The sequence below is a fragment of the Elephas maximus genome, chromosome 10, assembly GCF_024166365.1.
Source record: "Elephas maximus indicus isolate mEleMax1 chromosome 10, mEleMax1 primary haplotype, whole genome shotgun sequence".
NCBI classification, from domain to species: domain Eukaryota; kingdom Metazoa; phylum Chordata; class Mammalia; order Proboscidea; family Elephantidae; genus Elephas; species Elephas maximus.
The window spans coordinates 64,958,676-64,984,762 of NC_064828.1; the positions used below are offsets into that span (position 1 = coordinate 64,958,676).

The 26,087-nt window shown below is 39.1% G+C and overlaps 2 protein-coding genes across 2 annotated transcripts in view; one reads left to right on the forward strand and one right to left on the reverse strand.

Moving 5' to 3' along the window:
* The window catches only part of ERO1A (endoplasmic reticulum oxidoreductase 1 alpha), a 40,019-nt gene extending 33,963 nt beyond the window's left edge, over window positions 1-6,056 (reverse strand). The window contains exon 1 of the mRNA XM_049897809.1: window positions 5,685-6,056. Coding sequence (XP_049753766.1) covers window positions 5,685-5,798 — 114 coding nt within the window. The 5' untranslated portion in view covers window positions 5,799-6,056. The remainder of the gene's footprint in view (window positions 1-5,684) is intronic.
* A 201-nt stretch (window positions 6,057-6,257) lies between these two features.
* The window catches only part of PSMC6 (proteasome 26S subunit, ATPase 6), a 30,081-nt gene continuing 10,251 nt past the window's right edge, over window positions 6,258-26,087 (forward strand). Inside the window, exons 1-13 of the mRNA XM_049897811.1 lie at window positions 6,258-6,429; window positions 6,543-6,668; window positions 14,476-14,862; window positions 15,823-15,902; window positions 15,995-16,034; window positions 16,263-16,315; window positions 18,702-18,769; window positions 19,224-19,338; window positions 21,786-21,873; window positions 23,203-23,264; window positions 23,350-23,473; window positions 23,850-23,911; window positions 25,644-25,764. Of these exons, the coding sequence (XP_049753768.1) occupies window positions 14,631-14,862; window positions 15,823-15,902; window positions 15,995-16,034; window positions 16,263-16,315; window positions 18,702-18,769; window positions 19,224-19,338; window positions 21,786-21,873; window positions 23,203-23,264; window positions 23,350-23,473; window positions 23,850-23,911; window positions 25,644-25,764 (1,045 nt within the window). The 5' untranslated portion in view covers window positions 6,258-6,429; window positions 6,543-6,668; window positions 14,476-14,630. The remainder of the gene's footprint in view (window positions 6,430-6,542; window positions 6,669-14,475; window positions 14,863-15,822; window positions 15,903-15,994; window positions 16,035-16,262; window positions 16,316-18,701; window positions 18,770-19,223; window positions 19,339-21,785; window positions 21,874-23,202; window positions 23,265-23,349; window positions 23,474-23,849; window positions 23,912-25,643; window positions 25,765-26,087) is intronic.

The following is a 26,087-nucleotide window of genomic DNA, read 5'->3' on the forward strand; positions in this document are numbered from 1 at the left end:
AGTGTTCTTATAATTCAGTTGTCTCTGCTCTCCCTCTATTTCAATTTCCCACAGGATGTTAGTACAGAAACAAGCTTGGTGAATGCATGAAAAGTGATACTGAATTTGTAAGAAAAAGAAAAATAATTCATCATAAAGACCTACCCAAACCTCAAATACTGTGCCACAACAATTTTTATAGTTTGGAATGGTGATTAGAAATTACTTATCATTAGCAACACTGAGAGAGCAAACTGACCACATAGCCAACTCTGATCTTCAAATGCTTAAAATTAACATCTTAAATATATCCACTAAACCCAAACCCATTGCTGTTGAGTTGATTCCAACTCATAGCAACCCTACAGAACAAAATTACAACTGCCCCACAGAGTTTCCATGACTGTAATTTTTACAGAAACAGATCACCAAGTCTTTTCTTCCATGAAGCAGCTGGTGGATTTGAACTGCCAACCTTTCGGCACACTTAACCAGTATGCCACCAGGGCTTCTTGAATCCACTAAACCAAAGTATTCAATCCACCTACACTAGGATACAATGGGAAATCATACTATATTCAAACAATGTTATCAGTTGTGAAACTAATATCCTTAGATATTTATTTGGAGCTAGGCAAGCACCAAATAGTTTATCAAACATTGCTTTATGTATTGCATCATGTAAAGCAATCATGATGTAAGAAATATGTACACCATGATTCAAGAAAAATAATTAGAATTTTTTTAGAGTACCAAATGCTGCAGAAAAGAGATCCACATCACAATTTAGTGGGAATATTTCCACTGTAAACTACACTGGATTATGTTTGAGGGACATCTATTATCAATCAATCAATATATAAATAATCTACTGGTAAGGGAGCAAATAAACAATATTTAAATACTGCATTTAGATGTTTCCCTTTGGAACAAGAAAAATCTTACACTACCTTTTAATCTTGGACATCACAAAACAGTAAAAGAGAATTTCACCCAAGCAATAAGAATACTTTGGATGATAACAGCGATGCTCAAGAGCTAAGACTTTTTACTTATTTGCCTAGGCTTACTTTGCTTTGGACTAGCTAATTCAGTCCCTAGTCCCTGGATGGCACAATTGATTAAGTGCTCAACTACTAAATGAAAAGTTGGTGGTTTAAACCCACCCAAAGGTACCTTGGAAGAAAGGCCCAACAATCTGCTTTTGAAAGATCACAGCATTGAAAACCCTATAGAGTGCAGTTTTACTTTGCAACATGTGGGGTCGCTGTGACTTGAAATCGACTCAACTGTGACTGGTTTGGTTTGGTTTTGGTTTAATTCCGTTTCTAGAAATCTGATCTACATATTTAGTCACTGTAATAACTATTTTCATTTCATATGCAAATCTGCCCATGTTTCCTCCTAAATATTCTCTAAGTATACAATAAACTTAGAGTCTTAATTTTGGATACCAACAATACAAAAGTGTGCAATCAATGTCACAAAACAATTTGTGTACAAATTTTTGAATGAGAAAATAATTTGCACTGTAAGTTTTCACCTAAAACACACACACACACTAAAAAAAAGAAAAAAATTTTTTGATTTTTCACATCTAAAGAGATTGTTTACACCTTCATTTTGAGCCTTAAAAGCCAGAACTCCTAAGGACATACATTAGTTACTATTTCTCCCCTTTGATACAAATTACTATACAAAGAATAACAGACTTAGAGACTGCAAAGGCCAAAGGGACAGTTGCCAAGCAGAGACATTTAGACGAAAAGAAACAAACACACATACACACAAAACTTGAGAAGAAGAATCTGAAGCGTAACAAAGACAACCCATTCCCAAATGGGATTATAACCACAGGCATAGATGTTAGGTTTTATAACATATATGGGGAGGGGGGAGAACACAATTCAAGGTGTATTTAATTTTATTGTACTTTGTGGCTATTAAAAAAAAAAAAAACATAAAAATTATCCACTTGCTGACAGAGTACACTGAGACAACTCTGTTAATGGAAGCCTGGGAACACCAATCAAAGATTCTATAAGGCTGTAAGCACCATTCTAAGGACATGGAACACTTAAAGCTATTTCTGCTTTAAACTTTTGGCCTTGCTAGAATTTTAAAATGTTCTCAAATCACCCAAAGTATGGCAACCAATACAAAAGTATTTCTTCCAATCACTTTGTTCAAAAAAGCCTGGATTACAGCCGGCATTCAGAGATAATGGTCTCAGTGTACAGGTCTCCAGTATAACCTGTGTCAAAGATCCCTCTGACTAGATTTTAATCCTGGGCTTATTTCCACCAACCACTGAATATATTACCAATGATGTCTCTCCCATGACAAGGCCACTTCAGTTAACAAATATAAACCATTTTTCAAATTGACCTAAACTCTATGGGGCAGTTCTACTTTGTCCTATAGGGTCGCTATAAGTCAGACTCGACTTGACGGAACTGGGTTTGGTTGGTTGTTTTTTTTTTTTAAACATGACACTTGACAGGTAAATCTGACATAATACATGTATGTAGACTATCATGCATTCCAAAATGCATCCCATGTGCTTGAGAGTAGTCGTTTTGGATTATCTTTCATTATTGAAAGATTATATTTAATTATATATAAAAATACAATATTTCATTATTATTATTGGGTTAACTTTCATTAGCCTGAAGGAAAGCTACTACACTCAATTAAATGGCTCTGACTGTGCAGTTACGCAGTAGCCACATTAATACTGAGTACATACGAGTTTACAAACTTGGTTCTAATTAATTTAAATGAAAAAAAAAAGTCCATATTGCCTCCATATCTGGGCTTCAATATTTCTTCTGAGGTTATTTCTTTAAGATGCATTCTGGAATTTCATGAATGTGACTAAAATCTGTTACATTTCATTCTCTCTAGTGATACATAACGAAGAAACCCCTATGGATCACGATGGTCAGATCTGCAACCGATCGTGGAGATGGCACAGGACCAGGCAGTGTTTTGTTCCATTGTGCACTGGGTCACTGGGAGTTGCGCCAACTCAATAGCAGCTATAACAGCAATAAGTAGCTCTGAGGGTCTTTCACTTACTTTAAGTCCAACCTCATTACAACAAATACTACAAATACTATTTTGGTTTAAAGAAAGGGCTGACCCTGATTATGAGGTGATTACACAAACCTATGCATGTGTTAAACTTCATAGACTCGTATGCCAAAAGGAAAAAAGAAGTCAATATTGCTGTGTAACAATTTTTTTTAATTTTTAAAAATTAAATGGCATTTTTTCAAAAACAGGGGATCATATATAAGGAAGATTTACAAGTCCCAGAAAATTGATCACTTAGCAACTAATACTAAAGCACTGATAATAAAAAGAATTTACAACATACGGTAAAATTGGTTTTGGTAGGACTTGACGTTAAACAGAAGTAGCCAACTAACACATATACATAATAAAAATAATACATAATAATAAGCAACTAAATTTAAAGAATAATTTCCAAACCTTAGGTGAAAGTTTAGTTCTTAATTTAGTTTTCTAGCAATATGTACTTTTTAAAGTGTTTAGGATGCCTCCTACCCTGCCCAAAAATGAACATTATTCACTAAACTGAACTCTTCAGGGCAGGGATCATGCCGTAGTCATTTCTGCATCAAAAGCACTCAGGTCAATGTACATAACGTTTATAAACGCTTGTTGAATGAATAACTTACGCCACTCATCTCTATTATCTTCATTTCTCCTCCTTCCCCCCTCTCTCTCTATATCCATGTTTATATGCTTGTCTCTATTTTCTCTTCATGTCTACACATCCTCCTCCTTTTCCCTCTTGTCCCCTCACCCTCACTCCTTTTACTACTGGCCATCAAAAAACTGAAATACATTTTTCTTTGTTTCATTTACTGAATTAAAATTTATGGTCTCTGTTCTTAAGTTTTGGTTAAGTTTGGTTTTTGTTCTTAAGTTTTTTTTCAAGTAGATGGTTTTAAATTTCTCTCAAAAAAATTTTTTTAATTATGTTATCCTCAATTTATTATCTTGTAAACTGACCCTGAAAAAAAAAAAAAAACAGATAGCAAGACTTCTTCTAGAAGGACAGGAAAAGGGCCTAATAAATAGGCTTTTGTTTTGGGAGACTATTTAAATCTGAAGAAATTGTGGTGGAGAGAGGCCTAATCACTGATCAGAAAATAAACGTAAAAAAGTAAAATGACCCAATTTTAATTAGACATCTAAAAAAAAATTGGGGGGGTGGAGGGAAAGTTGAAGGACTCAACTTGTACTTTTATTCCATTACCCAAATCTCTAGAATTTAGTTGAAATGTTACATTAAACATCTTCTTTCAGCACTGAATACCTAATTTTAAGGTTACTTATTTTTTAAATGTTTAAACTTTGTATTACATTATATTTGTGATCAGAGAAAAGGGACCTTTTAAGTACTTGTCTGTGTACTGTTTGCTATCACTGAATACACAGGAGCTTTGAAACCTCTGGTTGTAAAGCTGGAATTTACCCTCAACTTCCCTCACACATTCCTAGTTAACACTGACCTCAACTCCCAAATCACTCCACAAAACGACAAAATCCAAAAATTTGAAGGAGACATCTTTTTCTCTATTTGAAGCACTTTTTTCCATTATAAAATAGCATCACGCCCCCACACACATAATATGTTATTTCTAACAATAAGTTAACAAGAAAATACACTTAAAAGGAATAATTTGGATACCCATCCCTCAGTTTCATATGAAATTTAATTTTTATCAGCAGAAGCCAACCAAAAAGTGGCTTTAACAAGAGTAATGATACTGAAATACTATTACTGTAAATACCAGAAACCTGTACATTTCTTCAAATTTTTTGCTCAAAAACGTGTAAACCAAGCCCATTGCCGTCGAGTCGATTCTGACTAATAGTGACCCTATATGACAGAGTAGAACTGCCCCCATAGGGTTTCCAAGGAGCACCTGGTGGATTTGAACTATCGACCTTTGGGTTAGCAGCCCTAGCTCTTAACCACTACGTCACCAGGGTTTCCATCTTTCACTATAGAAGAAAATGACCCTAATAAGCTTGTAACTAAATTTGTGGGTTGAGGAGGAGGACCATCTTCTTATTTCAAGCCAGTTAAATGGGTTTCAAGGTTAAATGACATTACATTCAGGAAAAAGAAACCACACACACGGCGAGGAGCTACAGGGCAACCGCAGCACCTAAGAAACCAAGCAGTTCGGTTTAGACACAGAAAAGTCAGGCGTAGCCATTCTCCTGCCTGACAACGAATTCTGAGAGCAACTCCCCTACAAAAGCGTGTACTGGCCAGAAAGGAAGGCACCCAGCTCAGGTACAGCGCACACAAGTCCCAGGTCAAGTTAGAAGTTAGGAAGACCTGAGTTCTGTGAAAATAACAAGAATACTGGTGTTGTGCGCGCACATCCTCCCCGGCAGGACCGATCAACAAAGAGGCATAAGCCAAGTCGGTAAAAAACACACAGCGTGCACTACACTCCTCTCCCCGCCCCTGATGCGAAGGCGACCTGCAGAGGACTCAGCCTCAGTCAAGGAGCAGAAGAAGCAAACGGGTCTCTGTCCAGGCGGGAAGAACTGCAAGACCGCACTCCCATCCGTTCACCTGCCGGGGCGCGCGCGGCGGAGCGCACGACAGAGTCGGGGGACGCGGGACTGGTAGGGACGCGCAGAACCCTCACCTGGCAGAAGCACCTCTGCGCCGCTGTCTCCGGGGGCTCCTGCCCGCTGTGGCCCGAGCCGAGCAGGCACACGGCGCCCAGGAAGCCGATCAGGAAACCCCAGCGGCGGCCCATACCCGCTCCGACCGCTCGTCGCCCCACGCTCGGAGTCTCCAGCACTCGGCCGCAGGCCCTGCGCCCTCAGATAAGCCCGCGCGGGCCGGCCCCGGCAGAGCCCCACCTCCGGGCCGCCTCCCAGGCCCGCCCTCGGCTCTCCCTCCTCTCAGCGGCCGCCACCTCCGGCAGAGCCCGAGGACGTGCGGCGGCGCCCGCGCCGGCCGCCTTCGGCCTAGGACCGGCTTCCTCCCCGGCGCGTGAGGTTGACGCACCAACCCGCTTCCCTGTTCGGCTCCGCCCGGCCGGCCGCGCCTCCTCCCCGGCACTTTGACGCCCGCCCCAGCCCCTCGACGCCCCTGGCCTGGAGACTTGACGCGGCTTGGCCGCCCCGAGCCCCGGGGCGAGAGTCGAGGGTCCTCCCAGCTTCCCCAGCAGAGCGAAAGTCCGAGAGGCCTGTGTTTTCCCTGCAGGGCCGCGCCCCACCCCTGCTCTCTCCTGGCCAATCCTTCGATATTTCATTGCAAGGAACTCAAGCCGTACAAATTACGTGTCCATCGTGTCCCTGGCTTAAAGCGCTGTCCAATAAAAGTATAATGCGAGCCCCATGTGTAATTTAAATTTTCTAGTAGCCACATCAAAAAAGAAGCAGGTAAAATTAATTTTAATATATTTTATTTAACCCACAGGTGAAAATATTGTTTCCAAGTATAATCAACATTAAAATTATTCATAAAATATTTTATTTTTGTCTTTGAAATCCAGTGCTTATATATTATACAGACTAGGCACACTTCATAGCCACAGGCGGCTAGTGACTACCGTATTTGGACAGTCCGGATGGAGACCACCCTCTCATTTTGGAGGACGGAACAGGACCAGAGAGATGAGGTAATGTGAGCATGGACTAGGAGCTGGGTAGTGGTAAAGCCAGGTCCTCTGATTCCCAGTCATGGTCTTTTAACATTCAGCCGTGGATTTAGTCTATAAACATTTTTTTTTTTTTAAGGAAATTTCAAGGTGAAATTGGAAAGCTTTCTAATTTCTTGCACATTAAAGGTTCAAATATTTTTTTTAAGTGTATAGATTTTTTTTTTAACCATCTTTTAATGAAGTAGCTTAAGATATGCTAGGCCCCAAATAGGTATGCTCCTGTTTTCTAGCTGAGAAAATGGGCACAGAAAGCTTACATGTTATTCAAAATCACATGGCCATGCCAGGGAATAGGTGATTAAGTGGAAGAATTCTTGCCTTCCATGCGGGAGACCCAGGCTCAATGAACCTCTTGCGCAGCCACCACCCTTCCATGGAGGCTTGCCGTTTTGCGTGTTGCTATGATGCTGAACAGGTTTCAGGGGACCTTCCAGAATAAGAGGAACTAGGAAGAAAGGCCTAACGAACTATTTCAGAAAATCAGGAAGTGAAAACTATGGATTACAATGGTCCAATCAGCATCTACAACTGACCATGGAAATGGCTGAGGATTGAGCAACATTTGATTCAGTTGTGCACGGGACTCTCCATGAGTTGGACCAATTCCACAGCTAACAGCAAAATGGTACAACATGGTAGAGGTGAGATTCAAACTCATATATCGTACTATTACAACCTATGCTCTGTCCACCACTGCCAAGCAAACCAATATGAAGTAAAAAGTCACTAGCCATGGTGGACCTGAGAAGCTCTGGTTCTAACATCTACAACATGCCACACCCAAAACTAAACCCACTGCGTTGAGTCAATTCCTACTCATAGCAACCTCATAGGGTTTCCTAGGCTATAAATCTCTACCGAAGCAGACTGCCACATATACTGCATGTACATGTTAATACAATTTCTGTAATTACCTGTAAAGCCCTTTTTATACAGCTGTTTGTTTTTTTTTTCGTATACAAATCCAGACCCAGATCACATGTTCTCTCCTCCAAGAGGTCTTCCTGGTTTCCTCTTCACCCAGTTCCAGCCTCTAAATGAATTTCAATTCAATAAACTTACCTTATGCCAGACTGAGCTTGACACTGGAGAGAGAAAGATGTATAAGGCCCAGTCCCTGTTCCAGGAGGGACACCTCATAGAACTTAGCATGTAATCTTTTATGGCATTTTCTACCACTGAATTGTAAACTCCTTAAACTCCTTATAAGCAGGATATATCTCAAGCATACCTATGACTTCCAGAGATCCTAACACGGAGCCTGTCTTTGCATGTGTTTGTGGAAATGAATATCCTCCCCGTGGTCATCATACTAATATCTGAAGATTAGAGAGTAAAAAATGAGAGACACGAGAAGAAAAAAGACTAGGTGAATGAAGCCTAAGAAGGAAAAAAGGAAGCAGTCTGAACATTAATCAAATCAAGATTTCACCCTGATGCAACAGGTCGTAACCTCGGGCAACTTAAAGTATTCCATAAGACTCAACTCTTGCCCAGAAAAAATTTCTAGAAACTTATCATTGGAAACAAGCTCCATATAAGATATTTTTTTTACTTTATTGTCTTGATAATTATAGTTTTCCATTCATATTTTTAAGAGATTTTAGAAATGTAAAATAGTTCTATCCATGTGGTGTGAATCTTACTGACGTTTCCCTGAAAATACTTCAAGTCGGTCTTTGTGTGAGTCTACAAGTTCAACTCTTCGCACTCTGGCAATCATCTCACCTGTGTTAGGTCTCATGAAATAACTGATTAGTCATTCAATAGCTATTTAATGAACGCCCACAGGGTACATAGTTCAACCTTTGAGTTTTTAAATCGCATCCTGAACAACATTAAATTTTTTAGAGATGAACAAGAACAGAACCTTGTTATCCTAACACTAGTGATTATAACAATAACATAACTTAGTTTTAATGTACACAGCATTTCTTGATGGAATTCTGATTACTGTGCAAATAACAGCTTTTTTTTTTTTTTTTTAATGACGAAAGCAGGAAATGGCTTGAGCTCAGTTTCTCAAAATGAGACATGGAGATTTCTGTGGGAAGTTTCTTAGTACCTAAATACTTTCTGGTAGTGAGTAGACTGGAGTAAAATAATTCAAAGGAAAAAATTTAGCAAAGAAAAAAGGAATATTCAGATACAAAAGGAAGAATGGCTAAATAAAAGCCTGAAGGTATAGGGTTTACAACGCGTAGGGAAATCACATCAGATGGCAAAATGGTAGACAATCGTACAATACTGGGAATCATGACCTAGACAAGCTGACAGATACTTTTGGGGGACACAACATAGTTGATTAGATCTGTTTATCTAATTAATATTTATTGTGTATAAGTGTGTACATGTACATGGCTGGACTTTTCTCTCAAGGTCCTTAGAGTCATCTAAGTTGGAGAAGCATATCTCCTAACTTCTATCTTCACCTTCTGTCGTGGATTGAATTGTGTCCGCCAAAAGTATCTGTCAACTTGGCTACGTCATGATTCCCAGTTTGTATGATTGTCTACCATTTTGCCATCTGATGTGATTTCCCTGTGTGTTGTAAATCCTATCACTATGATGTAATAAAATGGACTAGCGATAGTTATATTGATGAGATCTACAAGATTAGATGGTGTCTTAAGCCAGTCTCTTTTGAGATATAAAAGAGAGAAGCGAGCAGAGAGACATGAGGGCCTCATACCACGAAGAAAGCAGCACTGGGAGTAGAGCACATCCTTTGGACCCAGGGTCTCTGCTCTGAGAAGCTCCTCCACCAGGGGAAGATTAATAACAAGGACCTGCATCTAGAGACAACAGAGAGAGAAAGACTTCCCCTGGAACTGATGCCCTAAATTTGGATTTGTAGCCTACTATTTTTTTTTTTTATATGAGAAAATAAATTTCTTTTTGTTAAAGCCATCCACTTGTGATATTTCTGTTATAGCAGCACTAGATAACTAAGACACCACTTTTTTTTTTTTTCTTTAAATTGAGAACTCCCTTCTCTCCCTGGAATTGTGTTGAGTCTAGAGTTCCCGGATTTGTAGCCACTTTTGTTTCTTGACAGAACAATCCTGATCTTGAAGTGTTTTCTAAATGAATTTTAGATAACTTTTTTTTTTTTTTCCTAGTGAATCGCCTGGTAGTTGAATTCCTATTTGGTCATCAGTTTTCCCACATCCATACCTTCTGTGGATTTTTCTCAATTCCAATTTCTACTCTTTCTAACACGTCCTCCCCATCTAAAATTACTTCAGCCCAAAGTAATCACTTTGCCTCTAAACTTATAGCATTTGTTTGGATTTTAATCACACATTTCCCTGTGACATCTCATGTTGTTATTATCTTTTCAGGTCTGATAATTAGTTAATTTATTTGTACATTCATTATTTCATTCAAAAGTCATTTTGTGAAACACATATACCATGCTAAGTGCTAGAGATGTTGAGAAGACGAAAACAAGTTCCCTACCTATCTGTTATTTGGAGAAAACCTATGCATAAACAGATATATACAATTCAATGTGGTAAGCACTATTATATGACCTTAACAACAACAACAAAAAAAAACATTATATGACCTTATAGAACCAAAGAGGAGGAAGCTAATCCAACCATAAAGGAGGGACTACAGAAGACTTCCTGGAGGTAGCAGGGCCTGAGCTGAATCTTAAAAGAGTAAGCCAGGTGAAGTGAGGGTGACAGGTGTGGGACAGGGGAGAAAACATTTCAAAAGCAGAAACAAGGTAAGCAAAAATATGGAGGCAGGAAACATCATGGCTTACCGTAAGGCAGAGAACTACTGGAGATGAAGCTGGAGAAAGAAGGTGGGGGCCAGATCATGAAGGATCTTGAATGTCATGCTGAGAAACTTAAACTTGATTTTTCCATCAATGAGGAGCACTAAAGATTTTAAACCAAAGTATGCCATGGTCAGATTAACCTTTTTGAGAAACCAGGCTAGTATGGAGGGTGTTTTTTGAGGGGTACAAATCTGTAGCCTGGGTGATCAGTTAAGGGGCTGTGGAAATATATCAGGTGAGTGAAATATGGGCTGGAACTAAGCCCTTGGTAGTAAAGATGGAGAGGAGGGAATAAGTTGAAGATACATGTAGAGGGCAGAACTAGCAAGACTTGGGGTGGCAATAGGTCATGGGAGGTGAAAGAAAGGGAAAAATTGAGGATAGCTTCCTGCCTTCTAGCTGCCTAGACATGGATCATGGTTGAACCATATGTATTTGAGAAAACCAGATGGATGTATCTAATAGGTAGTCGGATTTTGAAGCTTAAGAGAAAGGTCTGAACTGGAAATATAGCTTTGAGCATCATTGGTATAGAAAAGGCACTTAAAATCATGAGATTGGATGAGTTTATCTAGGGAGAGACCAGGTAGAGAAGAGCACTGAACAAAGGATGGGCTCCTAGGGAACACCCACATCATAGAGGTAGGCTAGGGAAAAGCCCATGAAGAAGGCAGTTAAATATCAGAGAAGTGTAAGGAGAATTGGGGGCATCGGTGGTTCAGTGGTAGATTTCTCACCTTCCATTTAGGAGACCTAGGTTCAATTCCTGGCCAATTCACGTCAAATGCAGCTACTACCTGTTAGTGGAGGCTTGCATGTTGCTATGATGCTGAACAGGTTTCAGCGGAGCTTGCAGACTAAAATGGATGAGAAAGAAAGCTCTGGCAATCTATTTCTGAAAATCAGCAAATAAAAACCCTATGGTTCATAACAATCCAATCTACAACTGATCATGGGGATGGTGCAGGACTGGGCAGCATTTTAATCCACTGCGCATGGGGTAGCCATGAGTCTGAGGCAACTCAACGGCAGGAACGTAAGGAGATTCTGAGGTCTTTGGTACATAGGAATTTGAATTGAAGGAGGGAGAAATCCGCATTAGCAAAATAAAGCAGAGAGGTTCAGTAATTTCATGAAAAATGGTCATTGGATTGAGCAATAAGAAGATTACCTAAAGAGAAGTTTCAGAAGGGTGGAGTAGGAAGCCTGCATGGTGAGTTATGGCATGAATGGGAGGGTAAAGAGTGAATGAGAAGTCAGGAAGTAAAGGCAGTGACAATACACTGATGCCTCTTCCAGGAACTTGAAGTAAAGAAGGTGTCTTATTTATCTAGTGCTGCTATAACAGAAATATCACAAGCGGATGGCTTTAACAAAGAGAAATTTATTTTCTCATAGTTTAGTAGGCTACGAGTCCAAATTTAGGGCATCAGTTCCAGGGTAAGTATTTCTCTCTCTATCGGCTCTGGATGCAGGTCCTTGTCATCAATCTTCCCCTGGTGGAGGAGCTTCTCAGAGCAGAGGTCCTGGGTCCAAAGGATGAGCTCTACTCCCAGTGCTGCTTTCTTCGTGGTATGAGGTCCTCATGTCTCTCTGCTCGCTTCTCTCTTTCATATCTCAAAAGAGACTGGCTTAAGACACTATCTAATCTTGTAGATCTCATCAATATAACTGTCACTAATCCATCTTATTACGTCATAGTGATAGGATTTACAACACACAGGGAAATCACATCAGATGGCAAAATGGTAGACAATCATACAATACTGGGAATCATGACCTAGCCAAGTTGACAGATACTTTTGGAGGGCACAATTCAATCCATGACAAGTGGATTAAGTGACTCCCTCTATACTAAATACTAAGATTCCTCCCCCACCTTCAGCAGACCACCAGCAACACTAGCTCCAAAACTGCGGATAATATATACACTTACTTTCCACCAACCCCCATCCTGCCCCATCCCCTCCTCTCTCATTCTAAAAAGGAATTAGAGAATTATTCCAGGAATAACAGTGACATAAGAAAAGACCTGCAGTGACTATCATTTACGGATACCCCAACAAAAAGGCCGGGCCCTCGGACTCAGTCACTCAGAATTCTACTGCTTTTTTTTAGTGCCTCACTCAACTCTAACTGATCAGAAAAGCAAACTACACCACACTGGAAAGGAAAGCCTCCAACACGAAATAGAGAGATCAAAACAAACAGGAATAAAAGGAACGTTGAGTAAACAATGAGGGAAGAAAGGAAGACAAACAATACCCTCAAAGACATAAAAAGAGGAAACTTTAAACAAGAACAATCAGAGAATGAGAAAGCGCTCTGGGAAATGAAATTTATGATAGCCAAAATAAAAAATTTCAACAGAAACATTAGAAGAAACAATTGCGGAAGTATCCTAGATAGTGGAATAAAACAACAAAGAGGTAGAAAATAGGTGCGAAGAGACAGAAAAGTTAGAGGATTAATTCAAGGAGAATAAAACCAAAACCAAACCTGTTGTTACTGAGTTGATTCTTATTCACATCAACCCTATAGGACAGTGTATAACTGCCACATAGGGTTTCCAAGGAGCAGCTGGTAGTTTTAAACTGCTGACCTTTTGGTTAGCAGCTGAACCCTTAACCACCAGGGCTCCATTGCCTATCATAGTTTCTGATTTTATTTGTGTGTGCTTCTCCATATGTATATATATATTCCAACTCATAGAACTCTATAGGACAGAGTAGAACTGCCCCACAGGGTTTCCAAGGAGCAGCTGGTGAATTTGAACTGCTGACCTTTTGGTCAGTAGCCAATCTCTTAACCACTGAGCCACTGGGGTTCCTCTTGATGGCAGAGGAAATATATTTTGGAGTGGATTGACTAGTTTGTCCAGAATAGTTGCAACTGAGTGGCAGAAGGAACTATCCCTGCCCAGACCATCTTCTTTGTTAATTGTCTACAGCAGGGAGTTGACTTGATAATGGGTTTGGTTTTATTTGGAAAGTTGACTGATTTTATTGGGACAATAAATTGTCCCAGGAACAATGCTGGGCAGAGGTATAGCAATGAGGACCTGTACCTCAAAAAATAGGGTCATTACTACCCTTAATGTAAGCAATAACTTAAAATAACACTATTGAGTATTTACTACATGCCAGATGTTGTGTTAACACCTTTAGGTACATTAACTCATTTGATACTCATGACAACACTAGGAGATAGGTAAAATTATTATACTCATTTTACAGAGATATAGAGAGATTAGGTAATTTGTCCAAAATCACAGAAATCTTAGAGCAAGTCTGTCAAACTCCAAAGGTCCTGTCTTGGCCTAATTCAGTATCTTTATCTTGTGCCCCCACATGTCTACAACCCCCCCTTCTGGTCTCATTCACCTCCTCTCTGTTCCTAGAAGCGGGCTAAACAATTTTTCACCTCAGGATCTTTGCATTTGCTGTTTCCTCTGCTCAGAATGTTCTTCTCCAGTTTGTTGAGTGGCTGGCTCCCCATCTCAGATATCTGTTCTAACATAGTTGTCTTCAGCTTACCCTGTAACATCATCGCAATTTATGTCCATCTTAGTATTTATTACACTCTGAAATTAGCTTTTATCTTCCCACTAGGTCATAAGCAGTTGTATCCTTAGTACCTCATTCACTGAATGAATGAACCAATGAATAAATTTGCCTACCCTAGTGGCGTAGTGGTTAAGAGCTACGGCTTCTAACCAAAAGGGTGGCAATTTAAATCCACCAGGCGCTTCTTGGAAACCCTATGGGGCAGCTCTACTCTGTCCTGTAGGGTCTCTATGAATCAGAATCGATTCAACGGCAACGGTTCTGGTTTTGGTTTGGTTTCTGTATTTGGAGGTCCTGTGCCGACTCTGTGCTATACCGATAGGCCACTGGAGCTACTTTGAAATACTGCACATTCCCTACCTCACTTCCATTTCAGTTTATTGTGTCGCCTTTTGTGTTCCCGCAGGAGTAACAGAATCCCGAAGGTTCTCAGGGGAAAACCGAAATAACACCGCCTTGCTTTACCCAGCCTGGCCTGCAGGGGACGGTGTGGGTGGAGGCCTCCTTCGGTGCACGCGGACGCCTTAGGTGAGCGCTCTCGGTAGCGGAGGGAGAAGCAGAATGGGGAGGCGGGGCCAAGCGGAAAGGGCGGGGTCTCCCCTTGAACCCGCCCCCTCCAAGGAGGTTCTCCTCCCTCGCCCCGCCCCTTCCCCCGCCCGGGCGGCCATGGCCATTCCCGGCATCCCTTATGAGCGACGGCTTCTCATCATGGCGGACCCTAGAGATAAGGCGCTTCAGGACTACCGCAAGAAGCTGCTGGAGCACAAGGAGATCGACGGCCGTCTAAAGGAATGTGAGTGCACCTTTCTTTCCACATAATCTCTGTTTCTGCTACTGACAAAAGGAGACCATTGGCCAAACCCGGCAACCTAGCCCAGAGTATGGGAAGGCCTCGGTACAGGGACAAGGCGCTTTGTCATCCAGCCCTGAGCTTGGAAAGGAGCGTCTCTTCGGGCGTGGAAATGGCTCAGTCTGGGCCGGGTGACAGAAAGAGCATCCCTGGTTCTGAGATGAAAGTGGAAATGGATTAGAGGAGGAGCTGGGAAGTGGGCCAGGAATGTTTCCCAGCCTCGGGTGCAAGAATGGCAGAGCTGGTGAAGTCCCGGGACCCGGAGAGGGGAAGAGCCTTGAGTCAGGGAAGCTCAAGCTAGAGATTAGACCTGGGGAGTTGGCTTGTTAGTAGAGTTGAAAATTGGACGCGGAGCTTAAGAGAGGAATCCTTTGGTTATAATACCCTCCTCGTTCTTTCCTCATGTATTGTGTTGTACTATATCAAGCACACAAGTTTCTCTTCCATCCCGAGGTAAAGGGGCGCTTAAGAGTTTTCATAGTGCACCTTCACTGAAAAGATGGAATGGTTTAAGTAAATGAAGACGGCGACCACATAATTTTATGGAGAACTGCACCTATTGAGCTTATTTAGGGTAGAAGGCCAGAGAGTAATCCAGGTGGGTAGGTAAAGGGGTGAGGAAGAGTCTAACTCATTTTTATCATTCGGATTTGTAGTCAACATCTGCTAAGAATGTAGTTTAAAATGTGCTTAAACAGATACTATCGATCAAGGAAATAAAAATGTGATGCTTTCTCTGTAACATTTTGTTTTTAAACATGTCACCTAGTTTTTACATACAGCCTTATTTTGTAGTTTGATATTGTGGATGTAAAAAGTGATATAAACCTAAGTAAAGTGAGATGTAGTGAGATAGACTAAGATTATTCCTTAATTAAAAATGTTCAAATTATATTATTTCAGTAAGGGAACAATTAAAAGAACTTACCAAGCAGTATGAAAAGTCTGAAAATGATCTGAAGGCCCTACAAAGTGTTGGGCAGGTAGGTAATGGAGTTTGGTGTGTGGAGGGTGATGGTCATTTGCTTTGTTTTTTAGCTGTTGGCAAAAAATAATACTTTTTTTCCTTTCTTAGATTGTGGGTGAAGTACTTAAGCAATTAACTGAAGAAAAATGTAAGTGGATTAGATTGTTAATTGGTAAAGAAAAAAAGAGCCAAGCACACCCCTACTCTTGAAATGTTTATTAATTTAACAGCAGTAATGAATGGGGATGGTATTGTTGTATAGACTAAATTTTCTTTCAACTTCTTGGAGGACAAATAAAATTGAAATGGCTACTGATGTGGATATATTTAAATTTTACTTTGTTTTTCCATTTGTTCTTTCATTTTCTTCCTCTAGTCATTGTTAAAGCTACAAATGGACCAAGATATGTTGTGGGTTGTCGTCGACAGGTAATATTTTACATTTGTATAAAAACTGAAACCAAACCCAGTGCTGTCGAGTCGATTCCAACTCATAGTGACCATATAGGACAGAGTAGAACTGCCCCATAGAGTTTCCAAGGAGCGCCTGGTGGATTTGAACTGCTGACTCTTTGGTTAGCAACCGTACATTTGTATAGTGCTTTATAATTAACAAAAGCACTTTCACGTAAGTTATTAACATTTAATCTTTGAGGTAAGCAGGTCAGGTATCATGCCCCAAATCCCCAGGGTGATTTGTCCAGACCCAGCTAATAATTAGCAAAGACTAAACTCAAGTGACATAGTAGTTAAGAGCTACAGCTGCCTACCAACACGTGGGCAGTTCGAATCCACCAGGTGCTCCTAGGAAATTGAGGGCAGTTCTACTCTGTCCTATAGGGCCACTGTGCATCAGAACCAACTGGACGGCAACAGGTTAGGGTTTTTTTTTTTTTCTTTTTTTAGTTAAACTCAAGCCATGGGCCTTGACTCCTGGTATTCTTCATAACCAGTCTATTACATTGCCTTAGTCAGCTCTAAAACCCATTACCATCAAGTTAATTCTGATGCATAACAGCCCTATAGGACAGAGTAGACCTGCCTCATAGTGTTTTCAAGGCTGTAATCTTTACAGAAGCATACTGCCACATCTTTCTCCAGCAGAGCAGCTCGTGGGTTCGAACCACCGGCTTCTCAGTCAGCAGCTGAGTGCTTAACCACTGTGCCACCAGGGCTCCTTCAGTCAGCTCTACACACTTGGAAATCAAAGAATTTTTGAACTGTAGAGATCTCACATCATTTTAATGTCTTTTTTGAAAAGGACTTGAAGTTTTAGACTCTGTCAATTATGTATTTTTTATATTTAAACATTCAGAAATGATGCTTATAATCTGTACCATAAGCCTAAATTGATTGTCTATCAGTTTATTCATATTAGAGTAGACAAATTGAAATAACTCCTTACTTTATTTTGCAGTCACCAAAAACCCCAACGAACAGCATTGAAATCATTCAATATGTACTATCCTATTCAGTCTATGTACCACCCTATTCTTTAGGAAGTGTCTTTAGGGAACGCATTCTTATAAATTCACTGGAAGACCTTTCTTGGTATTTGTATGAGGTTCAGCTTTTAAAACGTGGATATGACATGGCTGTAGAATGGAAGTTATCTCAGGGAATAATCTCCTCTTGGAATTTTGCCTAGCATGTAAGTGGGGTGACATTTTCTAAATGAAAATATTAGATACATGGTCTGACAAAGGATTTATATGCCCCTTTTCAAGTCCTTTGGATGCCACAAGTTGGCATTTCTAAGATATGGTTGTATCAGGACAACAGAATATTTGAAAACTGGAAAATATTAGAAAAGCCAGAGTATATGTTCCCTAAAGATGTAAATGTTGAAATAGCTTCATGTCGATTTCTGCTTATCTTTTGTTTGAAGTAACTCAGCTAGCAATGTTTTTTTTCTTTTTTTAGCTTAATCCATTTTGTTAAACTTATTCTCTTGCCTCTCTCCAATTCATTTTAAATATCACTAAATCCAAAATTTGGAGCTCTTTGCAAAATCCTGTGAAAAGTGGTCAGTAATTTATATGATTTTAAAATTGTATTGGCAAGATTGTTACATTTAGTAATTTTTAAAGAATCAAAAAGTAACTTTATGTTTGAAAAATAGTATCCCGAGTGTGAGGTAAATCTATTGGATAGAGTCTATCCAATTCTAGCTAAATAAAGTGCCCTGCTTAGATAAGCCAATAAATTGTTTAGTATGATCCAACCTAATATATAATGTGCTTGGTGTAGTACCTGGCATATAGCAAAGGCATGAATGGTGGCTGCTGGTTTTTTTATTTTGTTTTTTTAGCACTTTAATAAAGATCTCTAGGGGGAAACAGTACGTTTTCCTCTGATCTCCTATGATCACATAATATACTTTCTTCCCAAAAGATATAGTTTTCAAAAGAAATCTGATGGGTACATCTTTAAATACCTTCCCAGTTCACTAAGGAATTTCTCAATCCTTTGGTATCATTTCCCAAAGTCAGCATACTACAGATCCTGGATAAAAATGAGCAAAACTATATTAAATAGTGAACCTTTGAAAACCCATTTCTTCAAAACAAGGCCATTGCTACCTCTAACTTCCTGTGTCAGTGATTTCACATTTCACACTGAGATTGCACAAAAGTGTATTCTTAAAGGGCAGATGGAAATATCATTTAATTATTACTTTTATAATCCCTTATGTTAGCATGGAGAGTTCTCTCTGAAGGGTAAAAATTATTTGACTTCTAAATATTATGCTCTTGTTAGGTGTTTTTCTCTTTTTTTAAGTGTTTACGTAATACCTTTTGTTTTACAAAATTAGCTTGACAAAAGTAAGCTGAAGCCAGGAACAAGAGTTGCTTTGGATATGACTACACTAACTATCATGAGGTGCGTTTCCTGTTCTGTTTCTAAAAACCCAAGCCCATTGCCCTCAAGTCAGTTCCTACTCATAGTGACCCTATAGGACAGAGCAGAAATGTCCATAGGGTTTCCAAGGCTAGAAGTCTTTACAGAAGCAGACTGCCACATCTTTCGCCTGTGTGCAGCTGTGGGTTTGAACTGCCAGCCTTTTGGTTAGCAGCGGAGCTCTTAACCACTGCGCTGCCAGGGCTCATTATTCTATTTAGTTTAGCTGTTATTTTCACGGAAGGAAGGTCTTACTCAAAATAGATGCCCTTGAGATCACTGAACATGCTGAATTCTTTCCCTTTTACTAATCTAATTAAGCATGTTTTCATAAGATCACCTATTAGTGTTTGCATAAGTGACTCACTTACAATGTATCAGTAGGCTCAGAGGAAATGTATCTTTTAAAAGAAAAATACATACCTTATCATTCCAGATACTTGCCAAGAGAAGTGGATCCACTGGTTTACAACATGTCGCATGAGGACCCTGGGAATGTTTCTTATTCTGAGATTGGAGGGCTATCAGAACAGATCCGAGAATTAAGAGAGGTTGGTACTGTATGCTTTGTTTTCTGAACTTAATAATTAATAAATAGAACAGGTTTTACAATGCCTAAAGGGAGAAATTGAATGAAAATTACTATTTGTTTAAATACTGGTTACTGAATATTATGCATTTAATCTTCTTGTTAATAATAACCAAAACCTAAACACAGTGTCCTCGAGTTGATTCCAACTCATAGTGACCCGATAGGACAGAGTAGAACTGCCCCATAGAGTTTCCAAGGAGTGCCTGGTGGATTCAAACTGCGGACCCTTTGGTTAGCAGCCGTAGCACTTAACTGCTGCATCACCAGGGTTTCCCTTGTTAATAATAGCACTGAATCATTAGCTATACAGTTAGTGCTGTTTAGTACTTTGGAGGTAATTTGGTGTTTAAAAAAGTTTGTATTCTCAGAAGAAAAGAAAAAGCTGAGAGTAATTGATATAAGTCAGTGCCCTTGGCATCTGTGGTTTGGGTTATCATAAGAGGACCAGGACACATTTGAATAATGTATGCGATGTCATTTTCCCTGTAAACATCCCCCACCCCCCATTACTACTGGCTTCCCACCCTTACAGCAGAGTAGGTTACCTATGTCTTAAATATGTTATTTTGATAAAGCTGTTTGTTGCCACTTAAGGAAAATGCTGACTTTAGGAGTGGCTTAAATCTTACACTCTTTCAGGCGACAAATTGAAACCAGGTTTGCCTTGCTTCATAGATGGTGTCTTAGTTATCCAGTGCTGCTATAATAGAAATACTACAAATGGGTGACTTTAACAAACAAATTAATTTTTCTTACAGTTTAGGAGGCTAGAAGTCCAAATTTGGGCACTGGCTCCAAGGGAAGGCTTTTTCTCTCTGTTAACTCTGGGGGAAGGCTGTTGCCTCTTCAGCTTATTTTCTGGCTCTTTGGAGATATCCAGGTGGCTTGGCATCAATCTTCTCCCACCTCTGCTCCCTAGCTTGTTTGTTTAATCTCTTTTATATCTCCGAAGAGATTGACTCAAGATATACCCTGCACTAATCCTACCTCATTAACGTAATAAAGACAACTCCCTGTCAAATGGAATTATAACCACAGACACAGAGGTTAGGATTTACAACACATTTTTGGGGGACATTATTCAATCTACAACATTCCACCCTAGGCCCCCCAAATTTTTGTCCTTGCCACATGTAAAACACATTCACGTCATCACATCATCCCAAAAGTCTTAACTCCAAGTCCAGAATCTCATCTTCTGAGTTGTGTAAATCAAGCATGAGTGAGACCTTAGGCATATTCCATCCTGGGGCAAAATTTCTCTTCATCAGTGAACCTGGGAAATCTAGAATACAAGTTCTCTGTTTCCAAGGTACAGTGGTGGAACAGCACAAAGTAGACATTTCCATTATAAATGGAGGAATTGGAGGGAAAGAAGGTATAACGGGCACCAAGCAAGTCTAAAACCAGGCAGAACAGTTTACATTAGCTCTCCAGGCTTGAAAATAATCATCTGTTCTTTGGAACCATCTAGGCGACGGCCCTGCCCAACAGACTCTGGGTGTTGGCCTTGCCATCTGGATTCTGGGCAGAGGCCGATCAGCCCTGGGCTTTAGCTTTGCCTTCCAGGCCTTCTGGGATGGCAACTCTGCTCTGTCAGCTTTACCTAAGATCACACTCATTGCTTTCAAGTTGATTCCAACTCATAGTGACCCTATAGGACAGAGTAGAACTGCCCCATAGGGTTTCCAAGGAGTGGCTGGTAGATTCGAACTGCTGACCTTTTGGTTAGCAGCCAGGATCTTAACCACTGTGCCACCTGAGCGCCCCTTGGCTTTAGGCTGCCCCATCCTCCTAGTCCATCTGAGTGGCGACTACACCTCCTGGGCCCCAGCAGGCCCCATTCTCTTGCCCCTTGGGCACGGCAGCCCTGTACCCTCAGCTTTGTTTGGCAGCCCCTCCCCCTGGCACACCTTAATGGCAGCCCCACACTCCAAAACCAAGTTAGTGAAGATCCTACTCTTTGAAACCTAGGAGCTTAGGCTGAAGGGGTCAGAACCAAAAAAACTGTTGCCATCGACAACATAGCGACCCTATAAGACAGACCCTATAACTGATTTTTTTTGAAGTTTTAATTTTTTCTTCAGGTATACCTTGCATCTAATAAAATGAACAGATTTTAAGTATATAATTCAAATGTGTTTTGACAAAACATACAGCTATGTAACCACTACCCCAGGCAACTGTGTGGTTTGTTAAAATAAACATTATTCAAATTTTTTAAAATTAAGTTAAATAATACCTGAGGAAAAGCCTCTAATATATGTTGTTGTAGGTAACATGGAATTCCAGGACTATTTATGAATCATGCTGTGTATACTTATCTATGTTTGTCTTTTTCTTGAAATATTTACAAATGCATCAAAATCTTTACTAACTTTAAGAAGCATGCAACTTCTTTTTTAGGTAATAGAGCTACCTCTTACAAACCCAGAATTGTTCCAGCGTGTAGGAATAATACCTCCAAAAGGCTGTTTGTTATATGGACCACCAGGTTGGTATTGAACTATTTCTGTGCCACCAATAAATGAATGAATTAAGGAATAAAAAAGGGGGGGGAATTTAATGTGGATATTTTCAACCTCCACTGCGTTCAAAGTTGCGGTGGGATAGGAGATGTGTATCTGCTGTTCCTTCAAGCGTGCTTAGTCCTGTCTTGTCTTATAGTATATACATTTTAAAATGTCATGCAATTCTAGTGGCACAGTCCTCAGAGTGGTTCACAGATCTCTGGGGATTCCTGAGACCCTCTGAGGGAGTCTATAAGGTCAAAACTACTTTCATAATACTGAGGTGTTATTTGCATTTCTCACTGTGTTGACATCCACACTAATGGTTCAGAAGCAGTGTGGGTAAAACCGCTGGTGCTACAGCGTGAATCAGTTATAAATGGTGCTAGTAGTTAATGTATCCTTGACTGCCACGCACTTGCAGTGTAGAACAAATGCTTGTTTCACTTTAAAACATCATAGTAAAGCAGTAAAAGTTATAAATCTTATTAAATCTTGATCGTTGTGCAATGTCATGTATTCAGTTTGATAAAATGGAAAATATACATAAAGTACTTCTGCTGCATACTGACGCAGGATAATTGTCTCTAGGAAAAGCACTTGTGCAGTTCCTTTGAGTTGCCAGATGAATTAGCGGCTTTTCGTGGAATACCATGTTTACTTGAAAGGGCAGTTTACAGACAAACCGTGGTCATTCCAACTTGGTTATTGGGCAAGGAGTTTTTTTTTAAGTGAAAAAAGTGAGGTAATCATCTTAAAACAATTGACACCATCTTTTGCCAGTGATAAAATTGGAGCTTTCAAACAAAAATTATAAAATTTGAAAGAATGCGTCTGGCGCTATGAGCTTGTAGCTTCCTAAGACTTTAACACCTAAAGACTTTCTGATGATGTAGGTGGTATTATCATCAAATGTGACTTTTTAATATTTGTATAATGAAATATGTCAACATTTGGAAGATTTGCATAACAATTTTCAGATAACCAATGCTTTATGTTACAAAATCATGCATTGATAAAAGATCATTCAGTATGTAGAATAGACCTATGGATTGTAATATAACAGTAGTTTCCAATGTCCATGTAGTAAATAGGGTTTGGTATATTTCTAAAGTCTATATTCAGTGAGATTAAAATAAAATTACAAGGAATATTTTGAATAAGAATTTAAATTTTAATATTGAGAGCAAAAGTGTTTTGGAATTTTAATTGAAAATTCTGTTTAGAATTTAGCTTACAAAGGATTACAATTTTTAAAGGGCTTTTGAAAATTTGTTTATTTTCCAACTAATTAGGACTTTTATTATTCCTAGGTACAGGAAAAACACTCTTGGCACGAGCTGTTGCTAGCCAGCTGGACTGTAATTTCTTAAAGGTAAAGGCAAAATGGCTTTTGTATTATGGAAATTAAATTTTTTTTAATTGTCTTGTGTTTACCTTAATGTTTTTCCTTTAATTAGGTTGTATCTAGTTCTATTGTAGACAAGTACATTGGTGAAAGTGCTCGTTTGATCAGAGAAATGTTTAATTATGCCAGGGACCATCAACCATGCATCATTTTTATGGATGAAATAGACGCTATTGGTAAGAATAACATCGTTTAAAATTTGTTTTAAACTTATCTTGAAAGGATTAGGAAATTTTTTAAAAATCTGAAGGTACTTCTTTCCGTCTCCTCAACTCTAATTGCAACTTGTGTAGAGTATGTAGTGCAATGAATTAGATGCCTCTTTAAAAAGATTTTTAGGGCTGTTTAATCAATTTTAATAAAAAACATTTACCATTGACAAAATGAAAAACTTCATACCAAAATCAATTCTAACTTTGTCAGTATAATTCTTACTATTTAATTTTCATCTTAATGTTTTTAACCCCAGACACTATCGCATTCTGTTGTCTTAAATGTTGATAATGGAGGAAAAGAGAAATGCATATAAGTTGCCAAATCTTATTATTTTAGGTGGTCGTCGTTTTTCTGAGGGTACTTCAGCTGATAGAGAGATTCAGAGAACCTTAATGGAGGTAATATTTGATGGAAGGGGCTTATAAAGATGTTTATTAAGTGAAGAACTGAACATTCCATATTTAAAGGCCAAAATATGTACAGCACTTTAAATAAAGAATGCATTTAATTGTGGAATTTGAAAATATTGAATGGATGTATCTCTCTACCGTAATCTCTACTAAGAAAATGAATACCAGAAAATAATAGGGGTAAATTCAAAATTCTAGTTGATGTACATCTGTACTGGTTAATGTTTTTTTTTTGAACAGATCAGCCATTCAGATATTTAAATTGTAGATTAATTTTTATATTGTGAATGTGCATCTTGAAGCTAGTTTATAGTAAGACATTCTGTAAATAACATTAAAAGCATTGACAATAATTGAGTTATAATTATGTATGAGGCTGGTCCAGAAACCACTCTTTTCTCTCTTTATTGCTGAGATTGAGAGGCAACTAAAATACCTAGTAGTTTTGATAATTGAAGAAGTAAGATGGATGATGGGCTGGTGTTGTTAGCTATTGTCTAGTTGGCCTCCAGCTCATGGCTTTTCCGTGCACGACAGGATGAAACACTGTCCTGTCCTGCACCAGGCCCATGATCCATCGCAGATTGGACCATTGCGATCCATAGGGTTTTCACTGGCTACTTTTTGGAAATAGATTTTCAGGTCTTTCTTCCTAGTCTTAGTCTGGAAGCTCTGGTGAAACCTGTTCACCGTAGCAACACACAAGCCTCCACTGACAGACACATGTGGCACATTGGCTGGGAATTTAACCCTGGTGGCATAGTGGTTAAGAGCTACAGCTGTTAACCAAAAGGTTAGCAGTTTAAATCCACCAGCTGCTCCTTGGAAACCCTGTAGGACAGTTCTACTCTGTCGTATAGAGTCACTATGAGTCGGATTGACTCAGCAGCCATGGGTTTTCTCCTACATGGAAGGCAAGAGTTCTACCACTGAACCATCAGTGCCTCACAATTGGATCGTAGACAGTACATAAAGCCATTAACAACTTTTCTTTTCCTCAGTCCAAATTCTATGTAAAAGATTGGCAAAATCCCACATATATTTTCCTACTTTTGCATATAGAAACTAGGAAGCATTGGTGATGACAACGTCTTGTCTCTTAAGGCTTTTTTTTCATTAGGGTTATTCGAAAATTGCTTTTCATAAATGATATTCATCTCAGAATATGTAGTATTTTAAAATTAGTTATAATAGTTTGTTAGAAACCTTAATTTGAGGTATTTTAAAACAATGCTAACTGCTGGTTCTATTCATGTAACTGATATGTTGTAGGTCACATATTGTTAGGCTAGCTGTATTTTAAAGAATTTGTTAAACGTAGTTAGGTTTTCAACATTTATTTAAGAGAACTTTGGAAATGGAAGGAAGTATATTTGGTATCAGTATTTCTATGGAGAATAGGTTTTTTTTTAAAAGATATAGTGTATTATCGAATTTGTAGTGTATTATCAAATTTGTGGTAAAATCTTTGTATCCAGTTATCCTAATGTAAACTTTCTTTCTGGCATACCACAGTACTTTGTATATTGGACTTACTAATTTTTATTTTAAAAAATAATTGTATGAGAAAAATTTGAACATTAGAAACGTTCTGCAGGCAGTACATTTCATAGTATTAGGCATAATAGTATTTATATACACATATACACATGCATTGTATATTTTTGAATGCTTAGGATGTTTTGTAAAGTTTGCGTCTTACTTATAAATATGTTCTTAGTTACTGAACCAAATGGATGGATTTGATACTCTGCATAGAGTTAAAATGATCATGGCTACAAACAGACCAGATACACTGGATCCTGCTTTGCTGCGTCCAGGAAGATTAGATAGGAAAATACGTAAGTTTGGTAACGCAAGTATTTTCTGCTTTGAATTTTTTATTGATTCCATGTGTTTTCATTAGTGGAAGCATACTGAATCATTGAGTGTGTCTGAATTTTTGGTAGGTGGTGCAGATTTTTTTTTCTTGCCCCCTCCAACAAGTCTACTGTAAATGTTTAGTGATGTATATGGGGTCCAGTAATTATGCCCAAGAGTCCACGCCGGAATGTATTTGTACACAGATGTAACAAAAATTTTCCAGATTTCTGTTTTTCCTATTGAAAATTCAGACACTTCATACAACCCCCTGTAAAAACAGTAATTTGTGGCTCTTGTCCGT